This window comes from Sander lucioperca, chromosome 3, assembly GCF_008315115.2.
Source record: "Sander lucioperca isolate FBNREF2018 chromosome 3, SLUC_FBN_1.2, whole genome shotgun sequence".
Classification (NCBI taxonomy): Eukaryota; Metazoa; Chordata; class Actinopteri; order Perciformes; family Percidae; genus Sander; species Sander lucioperca.
Genome location: NC_050175.1, coordinates 26,751,618 through 26,776,319, shown reverse-complemented (window position 1 = coordinate 26,776,319; position 24,702 = coordinate 26,751,618). Strand labels below are relative to the sequence as shown.

At 44.0% G+C, this 24,702-nt stretch overlaps 2 protein-coding genes across 2 annotated transcripts in view; one reads left to right on the top strand and one right to left on the bottom strand.

The window, feature by feature from the left end:
- Positions 1-24,702, bottom strand: part of LOC116067186 (up-regulator of cell proliferation-like) — a 77,631-nt gene that overhangs the window by 34,760 nt on the left and 18,169 nt on the right. The gene's annotated exons all lie outside the window — the stretch shown is intronic.
- Positions 2,723-24,198, top strand: LOC116067162 (NLR family CARD domain-containing protein 3-like). Its single transcript, XM_031323488.1, has 7 exons — positions 2,723-2,814; positions 3,062-3,142; positions 3,281-3,328; positions 3,742-5,512; positions 5,629-5,802; positions 20,167-20,337; positions 23,955-24,198. The coding sequence occupies exons 1-7, from the start codon at positions 2,754-2,756 to the stop codon at positions 24,127-24,129; spliced, it is 2,481 nt and encodes an 826-aa protein (XP_031179348.1). The 5' UTR covers positions 2,723-2,753; the 3' UTR covers positions 24,130-24,198.

Below are 24,702 nucleotides of genomic sequence, written 5' to 3'. Positions count from 1 at the left end.
GATATCGTCTTAGATTGTGGATATCGTAATATCGTGATATGACATAAGTGTTGTCTTTTACTGGTTTTAAAGGCTGTATTACAGTAAAGTGATGTCATTTTCTGAACTTACCAGACTGTTCTAGCTGATGATGTTCATCGCACAGGAAATTTTACAAGGAGCTGAAATAAAAGTGATTTTATATCATAAAGCCTCTTTCTACCAAGTTCTCCTACAGTGAGAGAAGCTGGGTGAAAGAATGTAAAACAGGAATCTGCTTTAGTCGGACTGTCTTAATTTATGTGCATATGTGTTCCTAAGTTTTCAGACAAAGATACAACACATGTTAAAATTCTATATAAAATAATAAATAATCTAATGTCAACATCAACAACAGCTGGTATCTGAGAAAGGTTGCTGAAGATCACTGAGAAGCCTCGTTCATTAAAGAGCTCATATTATGCTCATTTTCAGGTTCATAATTGTATTTAGAGGTTGTATCAGAATAGGTTTATATGGTTTAATTTTCAAAAAACACCATATTTTTGTTGTACTGCACATTGCTGCAGCTCCTCTTTTCACCCTGTGTGTTGAGCTCTCTGTTTTAGCTACAGAGTAGGGCTGGGCGATATGGAGAAAATCATATATCACGATATTCTTGACCAAATACCTCAATATCGATATTGCGGTGTTATTCTAGGGTTGACAATTGGTGCTTTAACAAAATATGTTCAATTTTTAGATAAATAATCATCAGTAGTGTGGACATAATGTCAAAGTGGGGAAAAGGCAAATAATAGAACAGCTAGAACAGTCTGGTAAGTTCAGAAAATGACATCACTTTACTGTAATACAGCCTTTAAAACCAGTAAAAGACAACACTTATGTCATATCACGATATTACGATATCCAAAATCTAAGACGATATCTAGTCTCATATCACGATATCGATATAATATCGATATACACTCACCTTTTTTAGTGATTATTAAGATTATTAGGAACACCTGTTTTTTCATTAATGCAATTATCTAATCAACCAATCACTTGGAAGCTGCTTCAATGCATTGAGGGGTGTGGTCCAGGTCTAGACAATCTCCTGAACTCCAAACTGAATGTCAGAATGGGAAAGAAAGGTGATCTAAGCAACTTTGAGCGTGGCATGGTTGTTTGTGCCAGACGGGGTGGTTTGAGTATTTTCCAATCTGCTCAGTTACTGGGATTTTCATGCACAACCATTTCTAGGGTTTACAAAGAATGATCTGAAAAAGGAAAAACATCCAGTATGCGGCAGTCCTGTGGGGGTAAACACCTTGTTGATGCTAGAGGTCAGAGGAGAATGGGCCGACTGATTCCAGCTGATAGAAGATCAACTTTGACTCAAATAACCACTCGTTACAACCGAGGTATGCAGCCAAGCATTTGTGAAGCCACAACACACACAACCTTGAGGGGGATGGGCTACACCAGCAGAAGACCCCACCGGGTACCACTCATCTCCACTAAAAATAGGAAAATGAGGCTACAATTTGCACAAGCTTACCAAAATTGGACCTTTCAAGACTGGAAAAATGTTGCCTGGTCTGATGAGTCTCGATTTCTGTTGAGACATTCAGATGGTGGATTCAGAATTTGGCATAAACAGAATGAGAACATGGATCCGTCATGCCTTGTTACCACTGGGCAGGCTGGTGGTGGTGGTGTAATGGTGTGGGGGATGTTTTCTTGGCACACTTTGGGCCCCTTACTACCAATTGGGCATTGTTTAAATGCCACAGCCTACCTGAGCATTGTTTTTGACCAGTCAGAAGCAGAGTATGAGGGCATGCCCTGACAGTACCTAGGTAAGGACTACTAGCCAGTCAGAAGCAGAGTATGAGGGCGTGCCCTGACAGTACCTAGTTAAGGACTACTAACCAGTCAGAAGCAGAGTATGAGGGCGTGCCCTGACAGTACCTAGTTAAGGACTACTAACCAGTCAGAAGCAGAGTATGAGGGCGTGCCCTGACAGTACCTAGGTAAGGACTACTAGCCAGTCAGAAGCAGAGTATGAGGGCGTGCCCTGACAGTACTTAGGTAAGGACTACTAGCCAGTCAGAAGCAGAGTATGAGGGCGTGCCCTGACAGTACCTAGTTAAGGACTACTAACCAGTCAGAAGCAGAGTATGAGGGCGTGCCCTGACAGTACCTAGGTAAGGACTACTAGCCAGTCAGAAGCAGAGTATAAGGGTGTGCCCTGACAGTAGATTTGTGTCTAACGTGTCTGACATCATGGACACGTTGGCAACAATAACCTCACGAGATTGAGTTTTTAGATCCAGGCGCTGCAGTTGCTCTCCACCGACTGCAAGACCCAGGGCATGATGGGAAATGCCTGGCTCTCAGCTGATCTAACAGCTGATTGGTTCAGAATCAACTTAAAAATATGACGTTTTTATTGTTGTTGAACTGGAGGGATTTAGATTGATTGTCTGATTTGAAGCTTCTTTCTGTTAACAGAACACATGACCGCATGTAGGGCATTTAAAGAGGCTACTCTGTCATAATCAAAACAACTGGGATATATGGGTCTGATGACATTTAAATACATCGTAATCAGATCTAACAGGATGTGAGTGTTTGCTCTTTGTCTTCTCATTATTAATAATACCTGGCTGCACAGGAGAACTGAATGCGAAGTTGCTTTATGATATAAAATCATTTTCTGACTTCAGCTATTTACCTTTGTGATGTTATTCTTCTTCAGTGAGAGCAGCTGGGTGAAGAAATGCAGAATGGGAAACTGGTTTACGAATTGGTTTAGATGGCCTGTGGATCAAGAAACATCACAGCGTGGTAAGAATATGGCTCACAGGCTGTATACACACCAGCCTCTGATGAAACTGGTCCTAGCCCGTGGGGGCTGGGAACCGCGTATGCAAGGCAATATTTATTCTATTCTATTTCTACCAAGCTTTATTTGTTCTTTATCTTTCAGGTCTTTGTCTAATCAGCTCTAACAAAACAGAATCTCTGAACCTCTTTATAGCAGTTCATGAGTTGATGAGGTGTGGTTCCTGATTATTTTGTCTATTTACAACAGTCAACGCCCAGGATAGAAGTGTCGCCATCGCACCTCGGTTATGTGGTTCCAATGTGGGAAGGGATCTAAACATCACGTATGGTAAATGTTTCCCCTGAGTTTATAAATCAAAATAAAACACATTTATGTTTAAATATGTACCGGATTAAAATGTAACATGTTTGTGTTAAAATGAAACCACCAACATTTCTTAAGACATGTCTCATGTTTGTGTTTCAGCCCCGTCTCCTGACAGGGAGACAAAAGCTGCTTCTCCCAAAAACAAAGGTATTGTGTTTGTTAACAGATTTTTCACAATCAAATGACAACAAAAAAACTTCACCTTACTTCTGTAATTAAAACATAACTAGACTGAATTATTATAAGGTTTTGTGGAGATTACATTGTTGAAGCTAAAATGTTTTTCCTCTCAGTTGTCTGTCTATCTTATTCTTCACATGTTTTGTTTGCTAACATAAATCGTGTTAGCCTTCCAGCATCTGAGCATCTTGTTGGTGTAATGATCTAAAATGAATGACAGTTATTTAGGGTTACTTGCACTTATATGGACCAGATATCCGTCCAAGTAAATCTGGACATGGATATGAAAATACCAAGGCACACTTGGACATACATACTCTATTTGCTAATGTGGAAGAGTACGTCAAAATAATGTAACTATGATTTCATTCATCTTTCAGCAAACATTCAGAGGTGCCGACATAACTTAAAATCTTTCCTTAAAAATACAACAAAGGATCTGTCACAAGGAACAAAGGAAGATGAATCATTGACTCCTTTACACAAGACCTATACGGAGCTTTACATCAGACAAGGAGGCAGTGGGGAGGTTAATAGTGAACATGAAGTAGTTAACTTGGAATGCAAAAGGAGTTCGAGTGAGGAGAAGAAAATCAAGGTCAATAACATTTTTCAACCTTTACAAAATGAGGAAAAACCTCCTCAGAGAGTTCTGATGAAGGGAATCGCTGGCATTGGAAAATCTGTCGCTGTGCAGAAGTTCACTCACGACTGGGCAACAGGAAAAGCCAACCAAACTACTGATTTCATATTTCCATTCACATTCAGAAACTTAAACTTGATAAAAGATAAGGATTGGAGTCTTGTGACGTTAATAAGTCACTATTTTGATGAAGTAAAGGACTTACAAGAGTCAGACTACAGCAGATCAAGTGTTTTGTTCATCTTCGACGGCCTGGACGAAAGCCAATTACCTCTGGACTTCAACAACATTAGGATGTGCCGCGATGTTACAAAGACCACAACATTAGACGTCCTGCTGACCAACTTAATCTCAGGGAAACTGCTGCACAAAGCCTCAGTCTGGATCACAAGTAGACCAGCTGCAGCCGCTAAGATTCCTCCCGAGATCTTCCACAGGGTGACCGAGGTACAAGGCTTTAATGATGAGCAGAAGGAGGAGTACTTTCAGAAGAATGTTAGTGACAAGTTAATGGCTCAGAAGATCTCTGATCATCTTCAGTCAAAGTCGCAAAGAAGTCTGTACATCATGTGCCACATCCCAGTCTTCTGTTGGATTACAGCAACGGCTCTCCAGAGTCTCCTAACAGACACTCCTGACAGACACGAAGAAGCAGAGTTGCCCAAGACTTTGACTGAAATGTACACACACTTCCTGATCATCCAGACAAAGCTGAATAAATATCAGAAAGGTGAAATAGACAAAGATGTGATCATGAAATTGGGAAAGCTGGCATTTGAGCAGCTTCAGAAGGGCAGCATACTCTTCTATGAAAATGAGTTTAAAAGTTGTGGAATTGATCTGAAAGAAGCTGCAGTTAATTCAGGAGTTTGTACATCGATCATAAGAAAAGAATCTGGTCTTTACAAAGAAGAGATTTACTCTTTCATTCATTTAAGTGTTCATGAGTTTCTGGCAGCTCTGTACGTGTTAGAGACTTTCTTAGATAGCGGAGAAAATCTGCTTTCCAGCCAGACACGTGTCAAAGTGCCGTCAGAGAAAAGAGAACGTCCCATCTTCCTCCTCCACCAGAACGCAGTGGATATGGCTTTGGTCAGCGATAATGGACATTGGGACTTGTTCCTGCGCTTCCTGCTCGGTCTGTCACAGGATAAAAATCAGGAGCTTCTTCAGAAACAAGTTGGATTCAAAGGAAGACGTCCACAGAGCAACCAGGAGACAATCAAGTTAATTCATGAGAAGATCAACAAACTGTCCAACAGCGACAAGAACATCAACCTGTTCCAGTGTTTAAATGAGTTGGGTGACCAGTCTCTGGTAAAGCAAGTCCAAAAGTACCAGAGCTCGGGAGATTTTGATAAACTCTTACCTGAACATTGGTCAGCTCTGGTCTATCAACTGCTCGTTTCCAATGAAGACCTGGATTTCTTTGACCTGAAGAAATACGGAGGATCAGACGAAGTTCTGGAGAGGCTGCTGCCAGTGCTCAAAGCATCAAAGAAAGCTTCGTAAGTATTCAACCTCAAAAAACCCAACAGCTCTGCAGCTCTCCGGTTGTGTTAAGTGTAGAGAACAGAGGGAAGTGTTTGCTAAATGTTAACAGTCATTTTGTTTTTAACTTCAGGTTATGTTACTGTGACCTCACCGACAGATGTTATGAGAACATTTCATCAGTTCTCAGCTCGAAGTCTTCTGGTCTGGAGGAGTTAGACCTGAGTGGAAACTATCTGCTGGACTCTGGAATGGAGCTGCTCTCTTACGGTCTAAAAAGTCCCAACTGCAAACTTCAGAGACTCCGGTAAGTACATCCAGATGCACAGCATGTTTGTGATGATTCATAATACAAGTAATGTGGACTTTGGGACACTTAAACTGGGAGTAGTTTACTTTTCTTTCATGTTACAGTGAACATAGATGAAAGATTCCCTTCAGATATCTTACATTATGTGGTGATAATGTACATTTACAATCTTGATTCGTTCTCTGTTTTTCTCAGAGTCAGATGTTTCAGGTGGATATCAGTTTTAACTTTGTCCAGAGATAGCTCCTAGCTTAGCACAAAGACTAGAAGCAGGGGGAACTGTTAGCACAGCTCAATTAAAAGAGAAAAAGTCACCTCCAAGTCTGTGTGATGTACATGTTACATGTAACTAACAAGATTCAACATGTTGAAAGGTGGAATACTATGGCTACTATTTTTTGTGCTAAGCTAAACACATGCTGCAACTTAACTAAACTGGGCACACAGAAATGAAAATATACATAATATTATCTGACTCTGGGGACATTTAACATCTATCTCTAAAGTATTGTCAAGCTGGCTAAAACTCTCCTGTTGACTGTACTCCTGAAAATGATCCAATTCTGATGGTCAACATGTGTGAGTCAGGTCTAATTAATAAAATTAATATTTTCTAATTAGTTTTAACACCTCAAAGCTTCATGAAGCAACATAGAACTAAATGAAACTGTCACCTACATGCAACATCATAGTGTTGGGTATCGGTAGGGTACAGATCCAATTATTGGCAAATTATCAAAGATGTTTTATCAATATTAATAAAGTTATGAATATGGTAATTAATAACTTTATCAAATCGATAAACAATCAAAACGGGGCACCACCCTGGAATCTCAGGGGCCAATAAGTGAACTGTGAAACAGTCTCATTTAGGTGGTGTTACCTTTTAAATACAGATCTTAATTAATTTGGTTAATTTATCTGGTAAAGGAACAGAAGGAAGGGTGAGTCCGATCACAGACTGTGTTCAAACGGCTTATTACAATAGGTACACAAATAATCATAGACAACTGCTATTTACAGTACAATAGAATTTATTAACTTCAAAATCATCAATGGCCAGTCAATAATCCTTCGATCAATTAAAACCAATGTAGTCTTTTTTAACTACAACAAAAAGCAGAAAACAAACCATGTGGTGAGACACTCTGTGTGTGTGTGTGTGTGTGTGTGTGTGTGTGTGTGTGTGTGTGTGTGTGTGTTTGTGTGTGTGTGTGTGTGTGTGTGTGTGTGTGTGTGTGAGTGAAAGAGGAGGGGGTGGCGAGGTGTAGTCTAGCCAAAGACTACAAAAATGGCTACTCCTGTGAGCTGCACAAAACTATTTAACCCCAAGAGGGCGGTAGTGGTAGACTAGGCCCAAGATTAGCCGTTAGCTCGTTCAGGCTAGGCTATGTGCTACAGACAATAGGCTAGGTGCTAGCCGGTTAGTTTATCTGTGAATGACTGAGGCAGCTAGCAAGGCTAGCTGCTAAAGCTAACGTGTCTGCAGCTTTGTGGCGGTGCCACGTGTGGCTAGGGGCTAGCTGTTAGCTAGGGTGAAACACATGTGCAGACAAAAGAACACACTACAGAGCGCAGTTGTGAAGCTGAGCTATGCTATCGCGTGACTATGGTTGCTAGCTGAGACCAGCTGTTCACCGTAGCAAATATGTTCTTTATTACAGACGACGTGGCTGGGGGGTTAGCCGTTAGCTTGTGTATATGGGTGTGGGTTGGCTAGGTTCGTACGCAAAGGAGGGAAATAGTGATGGGACACCCGACTCTTTTACGCGAGTCGGTTCAACCGGACGGCCGTTGGTTGGCCTACCGAGTTAATAGATTCAGTCACCGGTTCGCGTGCCCTCGGCGGCAGCGGCGGGGAGGGGGGGGTGTGTGGGGGGGTGATTGCGCGTTTACTTCCCCCGCCAGGAACCAAGACACCGCGGAAGAATTTCCCTGAACTCAATTCTAAAATGCACGAGACATAAAGGCTTCTGCTATCGGGTGATAACTCAAACTTACCGAGAACCTAGACACCCGTTTGATTACATAGACTCATGCACTAGGCACGGTTACGGTCTTGGTCAGTAGGCTGGTGCGCGGTCTCCTGGTGACAGCCTATTTACCATGTAACAAACATTTAACTTAACATAACTACTAAGATAACATGACGTGTATTTGTATGTGATATCCATCAATAATGTAGTCTATGAATTTGTATGTAAACAATCATCTAAGATGCACAAGAAATAAAGGCTTTTGGGATTGGTTGATAACTCAAACTTGCAGAGAACCTAGACACCTGTTTGAATATAGACTCATGCAGTACCCTCGCTTACGGTCGTTACGGTCTCGTTCAGTAGCCTGGTGCACGGTCTAGGTAGCTCATTTCCTGATTGATTCTACCACCACCACTCCAGTTGAGGCGCTAATGAGCTAGATTACTACACACACAGTAGCAGAAGAATACCAGCTACACACAACGGCACGAATGAAGTAAAAGAAAAAAAAAAAGTGAGTGGGTTCATTGACGTAAAAGTAAAAAGTACCTGATTTTAAATGTACTTTAAGTATTAAAAGTAAAAGTACTTGCATAACGATTTATTCTGTTAATGTCTATATTCTAATAATAAAAAAAAAAAACTGTATGGGCTGTGGCATTTTAATTAAGTTAGTTTTAGGTTAATGTAATTGTGCTTACCATCTGTGGCCCAGTTTACATTCTGACTTACAATTCTGGTTATCAGGGTGATCTGCATGAAGCTCTACTTTGCATATTTCCCACGGGACAGTGAATGCTGCACACATTTATTTAGCGAGAACACACGGGCTTGGACAACAAGTACGTGGCTTCACAGCTGAGGAGGACCGGGAGTGTTTTTAAGATAAATATACGGGTTGTATATTAACCTTATGTGAACGGATGCTTCGCATATGACCAAGCAGAGTATCGGGAGCAGCAGCAGTAACAGGAGCAGCCGCGGTAGTACCGGGAGCGGTACGCGCCTGGCCAATAAATGCTATTGAAGGGCGGGTCTTGGCGTGGCCATAGTGGGATTTGTAATATCGCGAGTGGCACCGGGAGCTGGACGGCCGCTGCTGAAGGCTTCCCTGCGGACTGCAAACGTGTGACGGTCAGGAAGACGTTTTGTCAGGGGGAAAAACTGATCTGAAATGTAACGGAAATGTAACGGAACGTTGTAGAAATGTAGTGGAGTAGAAAGTATAGATAATTGCTGCAAAATGTAACGAAGTAAAAGTCAAAAGTATGCACTATTGATTGTACTTAAGTAAAGTACAGATACGTGAAAAAATTACTTAAGTACAGTAACAAAGTATTTGTACTTCGTTACATTCCACCACTGGGTTTCAGGGTGCACTCTGTGCTCCTCTAGTTCCCCTCCCTGGCCTGGTTCTGCTGATGAGGAACCAGGACCAGGTCCCTTTGAGGAGTCTGACAGTTCTGCTGGATACAGACCTTGTTTTGGGGATGGACATGTGTTTTCCGAGTCATGGGAGCTCCCTCCCCCTTTCGTGGGGGCGGAGTCCAGGCAGAGTGTGGCTTTGAGCTACACAAAGTATCCATCGCAGTGGACGAAGGTTTTGGTCCACTGTTACCGCATAGGGTTTGGAAGTTTTCTTCCTCTTTAAAGAGTGGAGATCTGGTTTCTTCAGGAAGCAAGATTTTGCAATCAGAAATTAGCTGGGGTGTCTCCTTGAAGGGTGGAGCACCTGTTTCCGGCAAACGGGCCGATAGAGGCTCTTGATAACTCTCAAGTATGACCAGCTCTGACCCCTCCTTACTGGAGTTCACTAGGCTGCTAGCCGTGGTCCCTGAGTAGACCGAAGTGACTGGAGGCTCCGAGGGGAGCCAAGTAGGTTCATCCAGGTCGGCTGGACCGTTGGATGTGGTAGGAGGGTCATGGTCAAAGGCCGAATCACGTGATTCTTGGACGAGCGAAGGTGTCAAACCGGACACTCTTTCGGAGTCGGAGAGGATCATGCAGCCATGGCTCGATCTGGCGAGTGCTCAGATGTTTTTGGAGCCGGCGGGGGCCGTTCGGAACATCAGAAGAATCATAGTCACTCAGGTGAGGACGACTTCTCCCCTTTGGCAGTGGGGATGGAGTCTGATCAAAGCGGGATGGCGAGCTTTGTGGCTCGTACCGTTTGTCAGTGGACGGAACTCTGATTCTACCTGTGTTTCTCTGATGTTGCAAGGGGTCCCTCCCCCTTTTGGCAGGGGAGTGGTGATCTCTCTTCCAAGGGGGAGGAGATGAAGAAGAAGAAGAATAGTCTCTCCTCTGGGAAGGTGAGGAAGAGGGTTTTCCCCACCGAGGTGGTGGAGGAAAAAAATTGTCTCTTCTCTTGGAAGAGGAAGAGTGGGTTTTCCACCGAGGTGGCGGGACCAAGGATGAGGAGAAAGGGAGTTTCATCAGAGGATGGCTACATGGTGGTCATAAAGGGATGGACATGGTCAGAAACAATACTCAGGTAGGCTGTGGCATTTAAATGATGCCCAGTTGGTACTAAGGGGCCTAAAGTGTGCCAAGAAAACATCCCCCACACCATTACACCACCACCACCAGCCTGCACAGTGGTAACAAGGCATGACGGATCCATGTTCTCATTCTGTTTACGCCAAATTCTGACTCTACCATCTGAATGTCTCAACAGAAATCGAGACTCATCAGACCAGGCAACATTTTTACAGTCTTCAACTGTCCAATTTTGGGTAGGTTTTTAGTGGTGATGAGTGGTGCCCGGTGGGGTCTTCTGCTGGTGTAGCCCATCCGCCTCAAGATTGTGCATGTTGTGGCTTCACAAATGCTTTGCTCCATACCTCGGTTGTAACGAGTGGTTATTTGAGTCAAAGTTGATCTTCTATCAGCTTGAATCAGTCGGCCCATTCTCCTCTGACCTCTAGCATCAACAAGGCATTTTCGCCCCCAGGACTGCAGCATACTGGATGTTTTTCCTTTTTCAGATCATTCTTTGTAAACCCTAGAAATGGTTGTGCATGAAAATCCCAGTAACTGAGCAGATTGTGAAATACTCAGACCAGCCCGTCTGGCACCAACAACCATGCCACGCTCAAAGTTGCTTAGATCACGTTTCTTTCCCATTCTGACATTCAGTTTGGAGTTCAGGAGATTGTCTAGACCTGGACCACACCCCTAAATACATTGAAGCAGCTGCCATGTGATTGGTTGATTAGATAATTTCATTAACATGAAACTTAACAGGTGTTCCTAATAATCCTTTAGGTGAGTGTATTTATTTCTTTTAAAAAACACTTCGCTGTCTGACATTTCCCTCTGGAAACAGCCAGTTTCCCCTAGAGTGGCGATGACCTGTATTTGGACCGGGATGGCACGTTTCCGGCGCGTTGCCCTCTCTACTGGACCCAATTTAGTACATAGATCCAAGAGCACAGCTTTAGAAAATCTAAATCGGCATATTAGCCAGTCATCGTCATGGTCCCTGAAGTCTCTTTCTCTCCTGATTCTTCCATTAGCGTAGTCCTCCTGCAGGGCCAGCAGTGCCATCATGCAGCATTACGCACGGGTTCACCGCAGTATTTATGTTTACAACAATTTGTGATTGTTAACACCTTGCCAACACAGCATCAACTAGTGGTATCCCCCACCCCGAGATACAATTTAAAGACGAAATAAAGTGTAATAGGCAAACACACTTTTCTTTATGCAGGTTTTGTCACAAACAGTATTAAAGTTCAGACTGATAACGAGGACATTAAGGGTAACGATTGTGCGAGAGCTTAACGGCTGCATTTTCAGACTTTGACATTTGATGATATATGCGCAGTTTTAAAGACAGGTATTTAGTTATTTACACTGTGTTCCGCAGCTATCTAATGGTAGGGTATTTGATGCTATCCTGTATTCCATGCATTCGGACCATTTCCTCCTCCTAGCAGCTCCAGCAGGGGACCCCAAACTTCCCTTTCCCGAGCCACATTAACCAGCTCCGACTGGGGGATCCCGAGGCGTTCCCAGGCCAGGTTGGAGATATAATCCCTCCACCTAGTCCTGGGTCTTCCCCGAGGCCTCCTCCCAGCTGGACGTGCCTGGAAAACCTCACTAGGGAGGCGCCCAGGGGGCATCCTTACCAGATGCCCGAACCACCTCAACTGGCTCCTTTCGACGCGAAGGAGCAGCGGCTCTACTCCGAGCTCCTCACGGATGACTGAGCTTCTCACCCTATCTCTAAGGGAGACGCCAGCCACCCTCCTGAGGAAACCCATTTCGGCCGCTTGTACCCTGGATCTCGTTCTTTCGGTCATGACCCAGCCTTCATGACCATAGGTGAGGGTAGGAACGAAAACTGACCGGTAGATTGAGAGCTTTGCCTTCTGGCTCAGCTCTCTTTTCGTCACAACGGTGCGATAAATTGAGTGTAATACCGCACCCGCTGCGCCGATTCTCCGACCAATCTCCCGCTCCATTGTTCCCTCACTCGCGAACAAGACTCCAAGGTACTTGAACTCCTTCACTTGGGGTAAAGACTCATTCCCTACCTGGAGAAGGCACTCCATCGGTTTCCTGCTGAGAACCATGGCCTCAGATTTAGAGGTGCTGATCCTCATCCCAGCCGCTTCACACTCGGCTGCGAACAGATCCAGTGAGTGCTGAAGGTCACAGGCCGACGATGCCATCAGGACCACATCATCTGCAAAAAGCAGCGATGAGATCCCCAGCTCACCAAACTGCAACCCCTCTCCACCCCGACTACGCCTCGATATCCTGTCCATAAATACTACAAACAGGATTGGTGACAAAGCGCAGCCCTGGCGGAGGCCAACTCTCACCTGAAACGAGTCCGACTTACTGCCGAGAACCCGGACACAGCTCTCGCTTTGGTTGTACAGAGATTGGATGGCCCTGAGAAGGGACCCCCTCACCCCGTACTCCCGCAGCACCTCCCACAGTGTCTCCCGGGGGACCCGGTCATGTGTAGCACATGTAGACCGGTTGGGCATACTCCCAGGCTCCCTCCAGGATCCTTGCGAGAGTAAAGATCTGGTCCATTGTTCCACGACCAGGACGGAATCCGCATTGTTCCTCTTCAACCTGAGGTTCGACTATCGACCGAACCCTCCTTTCCAGCACCTTGGAGTAGACTTTACCGGGGAGGCTGAGAAGTGTGATACCCCTGTAATTGGCACACACCCTCTGGTCCCCCTTTTTGAAAAGGGGAACCACCACCCCGGTCTGCCACTCCTTAGGCACCGTCCCCGACTTCCACGCAATGTTGAAGAGGCGTGTCAACCAAGACAACCCCTCCACACCCAGAGCTTTAAGCATTTCTGGACGGATCTCATCAATCCCTGGGGCTTTGCCACTGTGGAGTTGTTTAACTACCTCAGCAACTTCCACCAGGGAAATTGACGACAATCCCCCATCATCCTCCAGCTCTGCCTCTACCATAGAGGGCGTATTAGTCGGATTTAGGAGTTCCTCAAAGTGCTCCTTCCACCGCCCTATTACCTCCTCAGTTGAGGTCAGCAGCGTCCCATCCTTACTGTACACAGCTTGGATGGTTCCCCGCTTCCCCCTCCTGAGGTGGCGAACGGTTTTCCAGAAGCACCTTGGTGCCGACCGAAAGTCCTTCTCCATGTCTTCTCCGAACTTCTCCCACACCCGCTGCTTTGCCTCTTTCACGGCAGAGGCTGCAGCCCTTCGGGCCCTTCGGTACCTTGCAACTGCCTCCGGAGTCCCCTGGGATAACATATCCCAGAAAGACTCCTTCTTCAGTCGGACGGCTTCCCTGACCACCGGTGTCCACCACGGTGTTCGTGGGTTGCCGCCCCTTGAGGCACCTAAGACCCTAAGACCACAACTCCCCGCCGCAGCTTCAGCAGTGGAAACTTTGAACATTGTCCACTCGGGTTCAATGCCCCCAGCCTCCACAGGGATGCACGAAAAGCTCCGCCGGAGGTGTGAGTTGAAAGTCTGTCGGACAGGGGCCTCCTCCAGACGTTCCCAGTTCACCCGCACTACCCGTTTGGGTTTACCAGGTCTGTCCAGAGTCTTCCCCCACCCTCTGACCCAACTCACCACCAGATGGTGATCAGTTGACAGCTCTGCCCCTCTCTTCACCCGAGTGTCCAAAACATACGGCCTCAGATCAGATGAAACGATTATAAAATCGATCATTGACCTTTGGCCTAGGGTGCTCTGGTACCAAGTACACTTATGAGCATCCCTATGTTCGAACATGGTGTTCGTTATAGACAATCCATGACTAGCACAGAAGTCCAACAACAAACAACCACTCTCGTTTAGATCAGGGAGGCCGTTCCTCCCAATCACGCCTCTCCATGTGTCTCCATCATTGCCCACGTGCGCGTTGAAGTCCCCCAGCAGAACTATGGAGTCCCCTACTGGAGCCCCATACAGGACTCCATTCAGGGTCTCCAAGAAGGCCGAATACTCCGAGCTCTTGTTTGGTGCATACGCACAAACAACAGTCAGAGTTTTCCCCCCCACAACCCGCAGGCGTAGGGAGGCGACCCTCTCGTCCACCGGGGTAAACTCCAACGTAGCGGCGCTCAGCCGGGGACTTGTGAGTATCCCCACACCCGCCCGGCACCTCACACCCTGGGCAACTCCGGAGAAGAAAAGAGTCCAACCCCTATCCAGGAGTATGGTTCCAGAACCGAGACTGCGTAGAGGTAAGCCCCACCAGATCCAACTGGTAGCGCTCCACCTCCCGCACAAGTTCCGGTTCCTTCCCCCACAGAGAGGTGACGTTCCACGTCCCCAGAGCCAGCGTCTGCTGCCCGGGTCTGGTCCGTCGAGGCCCCTGACCTTCACTGCCACCCATGTGGCAGCGCACCCGACCCCAGCGGTTCCTCCCACAGGTGGTGGGCCCATGGGTTGGAGAGAGAGGTGCCACGTAGCTTTTTCGGGCTGTGCCCGGCCGGGCTCCGTGGCAAACCCGGCCACCAGGCGCTCGCTGACGGGCCCTCCATCTGGGCCTGGCTCCAGACGGGGGCCCCGGGCTTCCTCCGGGCAGGGTCACATCATCTCTACCTCGTTTTTTCATGGGGTTTTTGAAGAAAATATTACGAGTAATCTTATTCCCATTTACTCTCTCACTCTCCATCACCCGGGAGATACTGTGGGAGGTGCTGCGGGAGTATGGGGTGAGGGGGTCCCTTCTCAGGGCCATCCAATCTCTGTACGACCAAAGCGAGAGCTGTGTCCGGGTTCTCGGAAGTAAGTCGGACTCGTTTCAGGTGAGAGTTGGCCTCCGCCAGGGCTGCGCTTTGTCACCAATCCTGTTTGTAGTATTTATGGACAGGATATCGAGGCGTAGTTGGGGTGGAGAGGGGTTGCAGTTCGGTGGGCTGGGGATCTCGTCGCTGCTTTTTGCAGATGATGTGGTCCTGATGGCATCGTCGGCCTGTGACCTTCAGCACTCACTGGATCGGTTCGCAGCCGAGTGTGAAGCGGCTGGGATGAGGATCAGCACCTCTAAATCGGAGGCCATGGTTCTCAGCAGGAAACCGATGGAGTGCCTTCTCCAGGTAGGGAATGAGTCCTTACCCCAAGTGAAGGAGTTCAAGTACCTTGGAGTCTTGTTCGCGAGTGAGGGGACAATGGAGCGGGAGATTGGTCGGAGAATCGGCGCAGCGGGTGCGGTATTACATTCAATTTATCGCACCGTTGTGACGAAAAGAGAGCTGAGCCAGAAGGCAAAGCTCTCGATCTACCGGTCAGTTTTCGTTCCTACCCTCACCTATGGTCATGAAGGCTGGGTCATAACCGAAAGAACGAAATCCAGGGTACAAGCGGCCGAAATGGGTTTCCTCAGGAGGGTGGCTGGTGTCTCCCTTAGAGATAGGGTGAGAAGCTCAGTCATCCGTGAGGAGCTCGGAGTAGAGCTGCTGCTCCTTCGCGTTGAAAGGAGCCAGTTGAGGTGGTTCGGGCATCTGGTAAGGATGCCCCCTGGGCGCCTCCCTAGCGAGGTGTTCCAGGCACGTCCAGCAGGGAGGAGGCCTCGGGGAAGACCCAGGACTAGGTGGAGGGATTATATCTCCAACCTGGCCTGGGAACGGTCTGAAATGTTTTGCATGATCTTTCGCTGTTTGTTTTGTCAATGCGCCACTTGTTCCAAAAGTACCTTCTCTTTTTCTTTACTTCGCCCTCAACAGTTTGTACATTCATAGCTACTGCTGACTGCGTGGAGGGCCTCTTAACACTGGGGATATGTCGCCACATTTTTTTTAACCGATAATTTTCATTTCGTCTGTACCTCAGTTCAGCTACATGGTGTCACGGACTAGCGCTGAATACTCGACAAAAGTCTGGAGTTGACGGAAATATGCTGTGCTGTGAACGGTTTAATTTACTATAACTTCTTCACAATAAAAGTCCTCAGTTATTTTGGTATTTGAATGTTTTTATTATGAAGCAACAAAATCCGGAATGTTGGGGATTCATTAGCAGTAACGTAACGCGACTCCTATAAGCATTGTGCATTGTTACTTAGCAACAACATTCTTTGACAAAAGCTGTCCAATCCGTTACAAGAAATGTTTTACAATCCACCCGCCACTGTGGCTGGTGTACAAGGCAAAGTCACCCGCCACTTTGAAAAAGTACCCGCCATTGGCTGGTGGCAGGTGCTAATTTCCCACTTTGGTGTTTTGCCAATTCTTGTTGGATCCTTAATTAATTGATACAGTCTGAATTTCATTGCAGTGGCTTTCAAAGATTTTGATGAGCTATCATTCCAGTCAAGGTTGATATCACCCAGAATTACAAGCTCCTTAGATGTAACAGATTTAATTATGTCAGAAAGCTGAGATAGATAAGAACTTTCACTGACATTAGGAGGCTTGTAGGTGATGTTACCAGCCTCAGACCTAGGGGAATCTGGGCAGGTACAAAGCCACAGGCTGGATAGCACTGTGGGTTGGAAAGAAGTGGAGATACAGAAATTACGTCTTTCTCAAGCGCTGGATGTTTATTTCTTGAGCCAAATATCTCTTTTTTGTTGTTTTAGTTTCTTTTCAAAGAGAAATTAAATAACAATGCCAACAGATAGGCCTAGCACACACTAGGACACTGGACAATTAACAACACATACAATTATAAATACACTATAATTATATTAATATCTCAATACTATGAGATCCTAAACCGTAACTTTAGCCATTACATGGACTATATAATATAGAAATGGTCTATAATTACACTGAATGCAATAAACAAACCAATATGTAAATCATTGGTATAGATCAGATCAAATACAACATCCATTAATAACTATTATTAATAATTGTGAAATAGATACCAGTCTTACGGTATAATATATCAAATATACATCAACAAATGACACTATAGATCATATTACATCTTGAAACAATTGCTATAGCACATTCAAGTAGGTAGACACAGGCTACATGGCTATCTTGCTATATGTCAGATTATTCCTTTAAAGTGAACACATCAGAGGCAAAGATCAGAGGCTACGTTGGATTAGTTCTATGAACTACATTACAATACAAACAACCTTTTCATAGATCAAATACCAAGAATACTATATTAAGATTTAAACTGGTTATGTGACGGTGTGATAATCAATCACTAACACAACGCATCGGTCTGCTGTTTGCGTGTGTGTTTACAAGCAGGCTCACATCAACTGACGGCGGCGTAGCCTCCATAGAACACTGACAGGCTCTGGCTATCAAAATGTATACTAAACAGAGCACCAGCAATACAAACAAAATGATACAAAGTACAGAGAGACTTAATAGACATTACATATTACACTTAAACATACTGATCAACACGACACCGTTTACAGTCCGTACAGAAAGACGAGAGAACGGAACCTTCACTGACGGTGACAGGCTAACTTCAACTAGCTTCTGCTAGCTCGCTAGCTACAGCTGCTAGCAAATACATATAAACACCTCCTAATAACCTTTCTACACAGAACATGACAACATACATCATATAGACTTCCGTACTAGTGGTATACTCTTTTGATACATATTAACAGAGCTTGGAGAGGTTTAAAAATATACCTGTGGGTTGGAAAGAAGTGGAGATACAGAAATTATGTCTTTCTCAAGCGCCGGATCTTTATTTCTGAGTGCTCAAGCTACCGTCTCCACGGCAACCCACTACGGTGAAGCAGTGCAACAGCGCCATCTACCGGCATGCAGTGAAATACATGGAACTGTTATCTTAAATGTAATAAAATAAAAAAATAGGAGGGGGTAACTGTTTTATATGTGGCCATTTTATCTACCCATTACAGTGACAGTAATGGTAATTGCATGTTGAGGTGTAAAATCTTGATATTAAGTGTGCATATATCCGACTCACATAGAAGGCCACTCCGCCGCCGGTCTTGCTAGTGCAGTCTTTACTATACAGTTCATAATTTTCAATTGAAACAAAAGAATCAGGAATATTGGGAGTTAACCATGATTCTGAGATTGCCATTACATGTGCTTTCGACTGCGCAAGCAAGATTTTAAATTTGTCTAGTTTTGGAACAAGGCTTCGGGTGTTTAAATGGCAAATTTGAAAGCCTCTGGTGCTACCAAGTTGACTTAGATTAGCTGGACTTTTTCTTGGATGAGGTGTTCTTTGTACTTTAACTGTTTTGACTAAAGGACTGAAAGAAAATACTTCAGGAGAATAGATATTAAAAGTCTTGATGTGCTTAAAACGTATTTAGACTTATTTCCATCAGAATCACTTGGTTTAACATCAGTTACCCACCGGTGAAAAATAATAGTTCAGATGGAGAGAGACAATGGCTGATGAGAAGCTGGTTGGCCAGAGTCTACACAGACCGCGGGGTGGCGTTCTCGTTGCTTCGCGGCTGTGAACAGACAGACCAACACAGATTATTATCTCGCAGAACAGTAACCAAAACTCCTCAGCAGTGGAGGAAGCAAAAAGTAGCATTTACAGCCTGAACAAGCTACATATTCAACACAACATATCAACAAATGCACCGTGAGTACATTCACAGAAATAGATTTGACTCAGCAGTCACAATCATAGATTAATAAATCAAACGTGCGCCAGTAGCGCTTATCAATCGATCACATTAATGGTAAACAATGGCAACATTGGCCTTTACACATTAATAAACATACTATGTTCTATCTCTGACCAGAACACTAAGCCTTACTGTATGTAGTCCATCAGTTCGTAGGTTTCCACGAAAAAACAGAACCGGTCCGTGTCGCTTGTCAGCGGCCACGGAGAAACTTTCCCTCCAAAAAGGGCAGAAGGAGGGGAGCTATGTCGACTTTGAAGAAAAACGTTGTTTGTCCTTCTCCTGCAGACACACTGGTGTGTTTTTCATAGGATCCACGGTGCTCCTTGGACACCCAAATTAAATCCACTTTCTCCAGAAAATGGAAGTTTTAGCACAAGCGCTTGCGTGCTCCCTGCAGCAACGGGGTTGCAATGGAAGACTGGGATTTTTGGATGGTCAGGCTATTTGTGGCTCAGGTCCCCTGACCTGGCTCCATGCTGTTTTATGGTCCCAGGAGCCAATGGGAGATGAGAGTTCTCGGACAGACATTTCTGAGAATTTCTCCAACGTGGGAAAACAGTTGGAACTGTTTAGGATTTTGCAAAGTTTGCCTGATTAAACTAAGCCTTATAGCGACGGCTTTTTTTTATTTTTACTTTTATTTTTTTTTATTGTTTTTTAACTGCTCTTAAATGTTTTATGTAAAGCACTTTGAATTGCCCTGTTGCTGAAATGTGCTATACAAATAAAGCTGCCTTGCCTTGCCTAAAGATCAGTTCAGACCAAAGATTCACGATGAGTCAAAATCATAATAATATGTTAATGAGTTCTTGGCAGAGACACTTTGTCGACTGGAGACACTGGAGTGAGTATGGTGGTCAATATCGCATTTTGAATAAAAGTGATAAAATGTCACACATTCAGGTGTTCACATTCAGACAGTTTTCATGTATTTAAGGCCATTTTTACACTAAAAGTCTATTTTCATTATAATTAAATAAATGGTTTAAAACAGACTATAATGTAGTTGTGCACATATAAGGACATTTATTAATGTAGCGTGTTTGTTACTATAACTTCTATGAAACATCTTTTATATGATTACAGCTGTTTTCCTGTGTTATTAAGGATCTGTTCATACAGCAGCCTCCCCTTGGTCTCCACATGAGGAGTTATAGATGTTAACACATTAAGACACACTAAATCTGCTCACAGATACATTATAGCTGTACAACATTTATTATATTATTTATTTTTATTACTTTATAATTCTCTTCCACAAAAAGTTAGAACACAAAACAAACTCTGATCTGAAAACTGTGTTTAAATGTCTCCTTCCAGTCTGAGCAGCTGCTGGTTAACAGCAGCCGGCTGCCAGTCTTTGACCTCTGCCCTCAGCGACTCCTCCGATCTCAGAGAACTCGACCTGAGTTACAACAGCCTGAAGGACCAGGGGGTGGAGCTGCTCTCTGATTGGCTGAGGAAATCCCAGTGTAGACTGGAGATACTGAGGTGAGACTTTTCAGACAGTTTTCTGTAATTCTTTCTTCCCTGGACACCTGTTCTGTGTTCACATACATTCATTTTTTACAAAGGGATGAAGGTCTGCTGTGTCATCACTTTGTTAATGTTTGTTCCAGTAAAGGAGAAGAAGATTCTGTAACTTCTTCTATGTTGCATTCCCCACGTGGTACCTTTGTCAACGCCGTAGCCCCAACATGTAGGCACATATCTCAGCAGCCACGGCGTAACTTCACAGCTTACCTATGCACTCACATAGTATGGAGATGCAACATCAGTTATTCTCCCAAAGCGTTTATTCAACGAGCCCAACACAGAAAATGTCCAAAAAGTGACAGAGACAGCCCGCTGAGCTGTTGCAGCACGCCGGTACTTTGTCTCCGGTGAAGTGTCTCATTTTGGATGATCTGAATATTCAGGGTCTCATGGCAGAGTTTATCTGCTGAACTCCAGAGCGCAAATCTACGTTTGGTGTACAGAAATCATCGTAAGGTAGAGACACGGTGTCTTACATCTCTGCGTCTTTTTCCTGCAGCACAGATGATAGCCTATATTTAGCATAGTATGATTGTGATTTATGCATGCCTATTATAAAGAAACGAATAGTTTATGCGGTTTATGAACACTTAATCTACTTGTGGTTTTAAAATAAACATACATTGTCATCTAGAAAATCGATCCTGGTGCGTCAAGCTCCTTGTTTTAACAGACATTTTGATTATGCATGTATTGCTAATAATATATAACTTACATTGGTTGCACTATATAAATAACATTTTAGTAGAGATGCACCGATTACAATTTTCTAGGCCGATTTCCGATTTTCTTTGAGTTAGGCCAGCCGATACCGATTTTAGTCGATTCGGATTTCATTTTTTCTAACCACTTTACAGCACACACAAATATTTATTTTCTATCTTTTCTTTAATAGAACATTTTTTGAACAGTTAATGGATCACTATAAAATAGAACTATATAAATTACTCCTGGTGTGGAACATTAACACACATCTAAAGTGCAATGTTTGAACCATTTCCTTCTTTTCACATCCAATATCCAACTAAAGAAATGTGATTTAGGTTTTTGGTGTTGTCCCTCCACGCCCTACTTTCTCCTTGCAGGTGTTGCATATTGCAAACTTGTTATCTTCTGCACACACGCTGAAGAATTCCCAAACAGCTGACATGTTTCAGGTTAATTCACCAGGTTCCTACATGTGGGAGAATAGTGCCGACACGCGCTTCACACCGCGAGCAGGTATGTACGGCGGAAAAGTTGAGAGAAAGGGAAAAGAGACCGTGCTGTGGCGGCGTCCGTGTGTGCGTGCGTCCTTGAGAACTGAAAGTCGTAGAACTTATGTTGTCAGTTAATTGTAGCAATGACCGGTATGAAATCACCATATGTCAGACTGACCTGCCGGTCATGGCCGAGCACGTGAATACCGGCCAATTCCGGTCCCCGGCCGGTCTATCGGTGCATCTCTACATTTTAGTTTATATGCACACATTCACACACATATTTAGATAAGCCTATTCTTTTAATCGCTGGTTTTTGGAGTTCGCTGTGCAGTAGGCCCTATGTCGGGATATAGTTTGTACGCACCGTCAGCTCAGCTGTACTTCATGGAGGGGAGGGGCGAGTGAGTTTTTAAAAGGAGACAGAGGTAGAGTTGTCTGCACAATAGTGGAACCCCCCAGCACCCCCTGCCGAAAATACCTTCCCGCGCCTCTGCCTATAGGTACGACGCAGAAATCTGAATCTAGCTGCAGGCGAGCTGGTTACAGCAATCAAGATGTGGAGTAATAAAATCATCTGACAGTCTCCAGGGGCCTCACTGATAAAACTGTGCGTAGATTCTATTCTGAAAGATTTTGTGCGCCAAAAACTCAGAATTTTCGTACTCAAAAACAAAATTCTGATTTATAACAACTTGTGGCGCACACGGTACGCACTCTTCTCCTTATAAATACGGACGTGCGTTACCTTATGCGGTCGTGCACGAGCCTCACGCTCCTCCCAAGGTCGTCCCATGTTTGTCCTAATAAGGTCCATGTTAATCAATCAATGAATATTCCAGCCTTGAAAGGAGCCCTTGATCACCAATCACGAAACGGAAAAATGAGGAAAAAACACCATTCAGTGATTGTGAGATCAATGTGCTCCTAACAGAGTTAGAACATCGAGAAAAAAAAAATCCTGTTTGGAAGCCTTAACCCTTGTGTGGTGTTCATATTTTTGTTACACAGCCTCAATACTTAACAGATTTATTTCAGTTACCAATGATACATACATCATTTATGGTATAAAACATAACCCTGTGAGATCACATTTATGATCATGTGATCATTTTCGTTTTTTGTGAGAAAACAAGGAAATTCAATTATTAAAAAGACAACATTCCCACACACACCTACAATCAGACACGACCACATAGAGACGCACAGACACAGACACACACACACACACACACACACACACACACACACACACACACACACACACACACAGCACATTTCACTGGGAGAGGAAGGGGAGAGCAGCGGAGGAAAAGCGCATTTCCTCCGCTGCACGGTGTGGGAGGATCCCCTGCCTCTCCCCGTTGCTGGCAGCCCCTCACCGGGCGCCACGACCGGCTCTGGGTCGGCTTGGAAAGAACGAGATTGTTGGGTTCAGGAAAACAAAAACTGGGTTAGGTTCGGAAAACGGCCATACCATCGGAGTTCACTAAAACGCAGTCTACAAAACCTTGGGAGCATTACGCATGATCACACGCATGGTCAAAAGGTTACAGAAAACTGGGAACATTTTTACGCATGGAAATTCTTTATAAATCCCGACTATTGCGAGGAATGTTGCGACGATGAATTTCACCCTGCTTCACGCAACTTTTTCTTGCGTAACAGGTTTTATAAATGAGGCCCCTGATCTCCAAAAGAGAGAAAAAGGTTTTATTTTAGCCTTCGACCTGATGAGGAAAAAGCTGCTGCTGATTATAGAATTAATTTGTCTGTTGAATTATAACACTGAATCAGAACTTACACCCAGATTTGTTTACTGTGACACAGTCATGTGACGAAAATTCATCCAATCAGCAAATGATTGTATAAAAATGTGTTTTACCCAATTCAACTGTTTTTATATTTTTGTAACAAAGAAATTTAACTTACGTTTTTCCTTTTTTTTTATGTTTTAATGCCATGTGATATACTGCTCAAAGACAGGAGATATTCCTGATTTTGGCCATGGTTGCACTTGTTATTTTGAGACGCACAACTTGCAGATAAAATGAAAAATGCTTAGTAATGTCTTGGTGTGTCAAGGTTTTTGTTGTTATTATAACTTCTATGAAACATGTTTTATATGATTACAGCAGTTTTACTGTGTTGTTAGTAATGCTCTGTTCATACAGCAGCCTCCCCTTGGTCTCCACAGGAGGAGTTATAGATGTTAATACATTAAGAAACACTAAATCTGCTCACAGCAGCATTATAGTTATACATTTATTATATTATTTATTTTGTATTTATTTTATATTTAGTTTCTTCCACAAAAGTTAGAACACAAAACAAACTCTGATCTGAAAACTGTGTTTAAATGTCTCCTTCCAGCCTGAGCGACTGCTTGTTAACAGCAGCCAGCTGCCGGTCTTTGACCTCTGCTCTCAGCGACTCTTCTGCTCTCAGAAAACTCGACCTGAGCCTCAACAAACTGGAGGACCAGGGGGTGGAGCTGCTCACTGATTGGCTGAGGAATCCCCAGTGTAGACTGGATATACTCTTTTAATGAAAGAGATGGAGGATATCATCTAAGAGGACAATGTTTGTTCAAGCAACCTCTTGTGCGAACTGCTGTGTGTGCATGTGTGTTTCAGTTTGTGGGGTGACCTTATGGAATGGATTGAACAATGACGTCAAACAGAGCCATAATATCATTCAGTTCAAAAATAGATTAAAGAAATGAATACTTGACCAATACAGAAAAGAATAGACCGAAACATAGGAATGGAATTGTAATGTAAAGGTATTGTTGTATATCGTTGTATTGTTGTAAGATATTGTAAGACTGAAAGATTGTATGCTGTATTTGCATATCTATTTACTTTGTAATAATATGATTTTGTGAAATAGGGAGCCAAATAAGCTAATTGCGTCTGTCTGCTCCTTCTCAAACTAATCCTTTTTTAGTTTTGTTGAATTCTGATTGTTGTGTTATATTTTGTGGTTTTAAATTTTGTGTTTTTAATTTGTTTTGTTTTCTTTTGCAACATTGTTGATTGTTCGAGATAAAATAAATAAAAAATAAATACTGAGGTGAGACTTCTCAGACAGTTTTCTGTAATTCTTTTATATATATTTT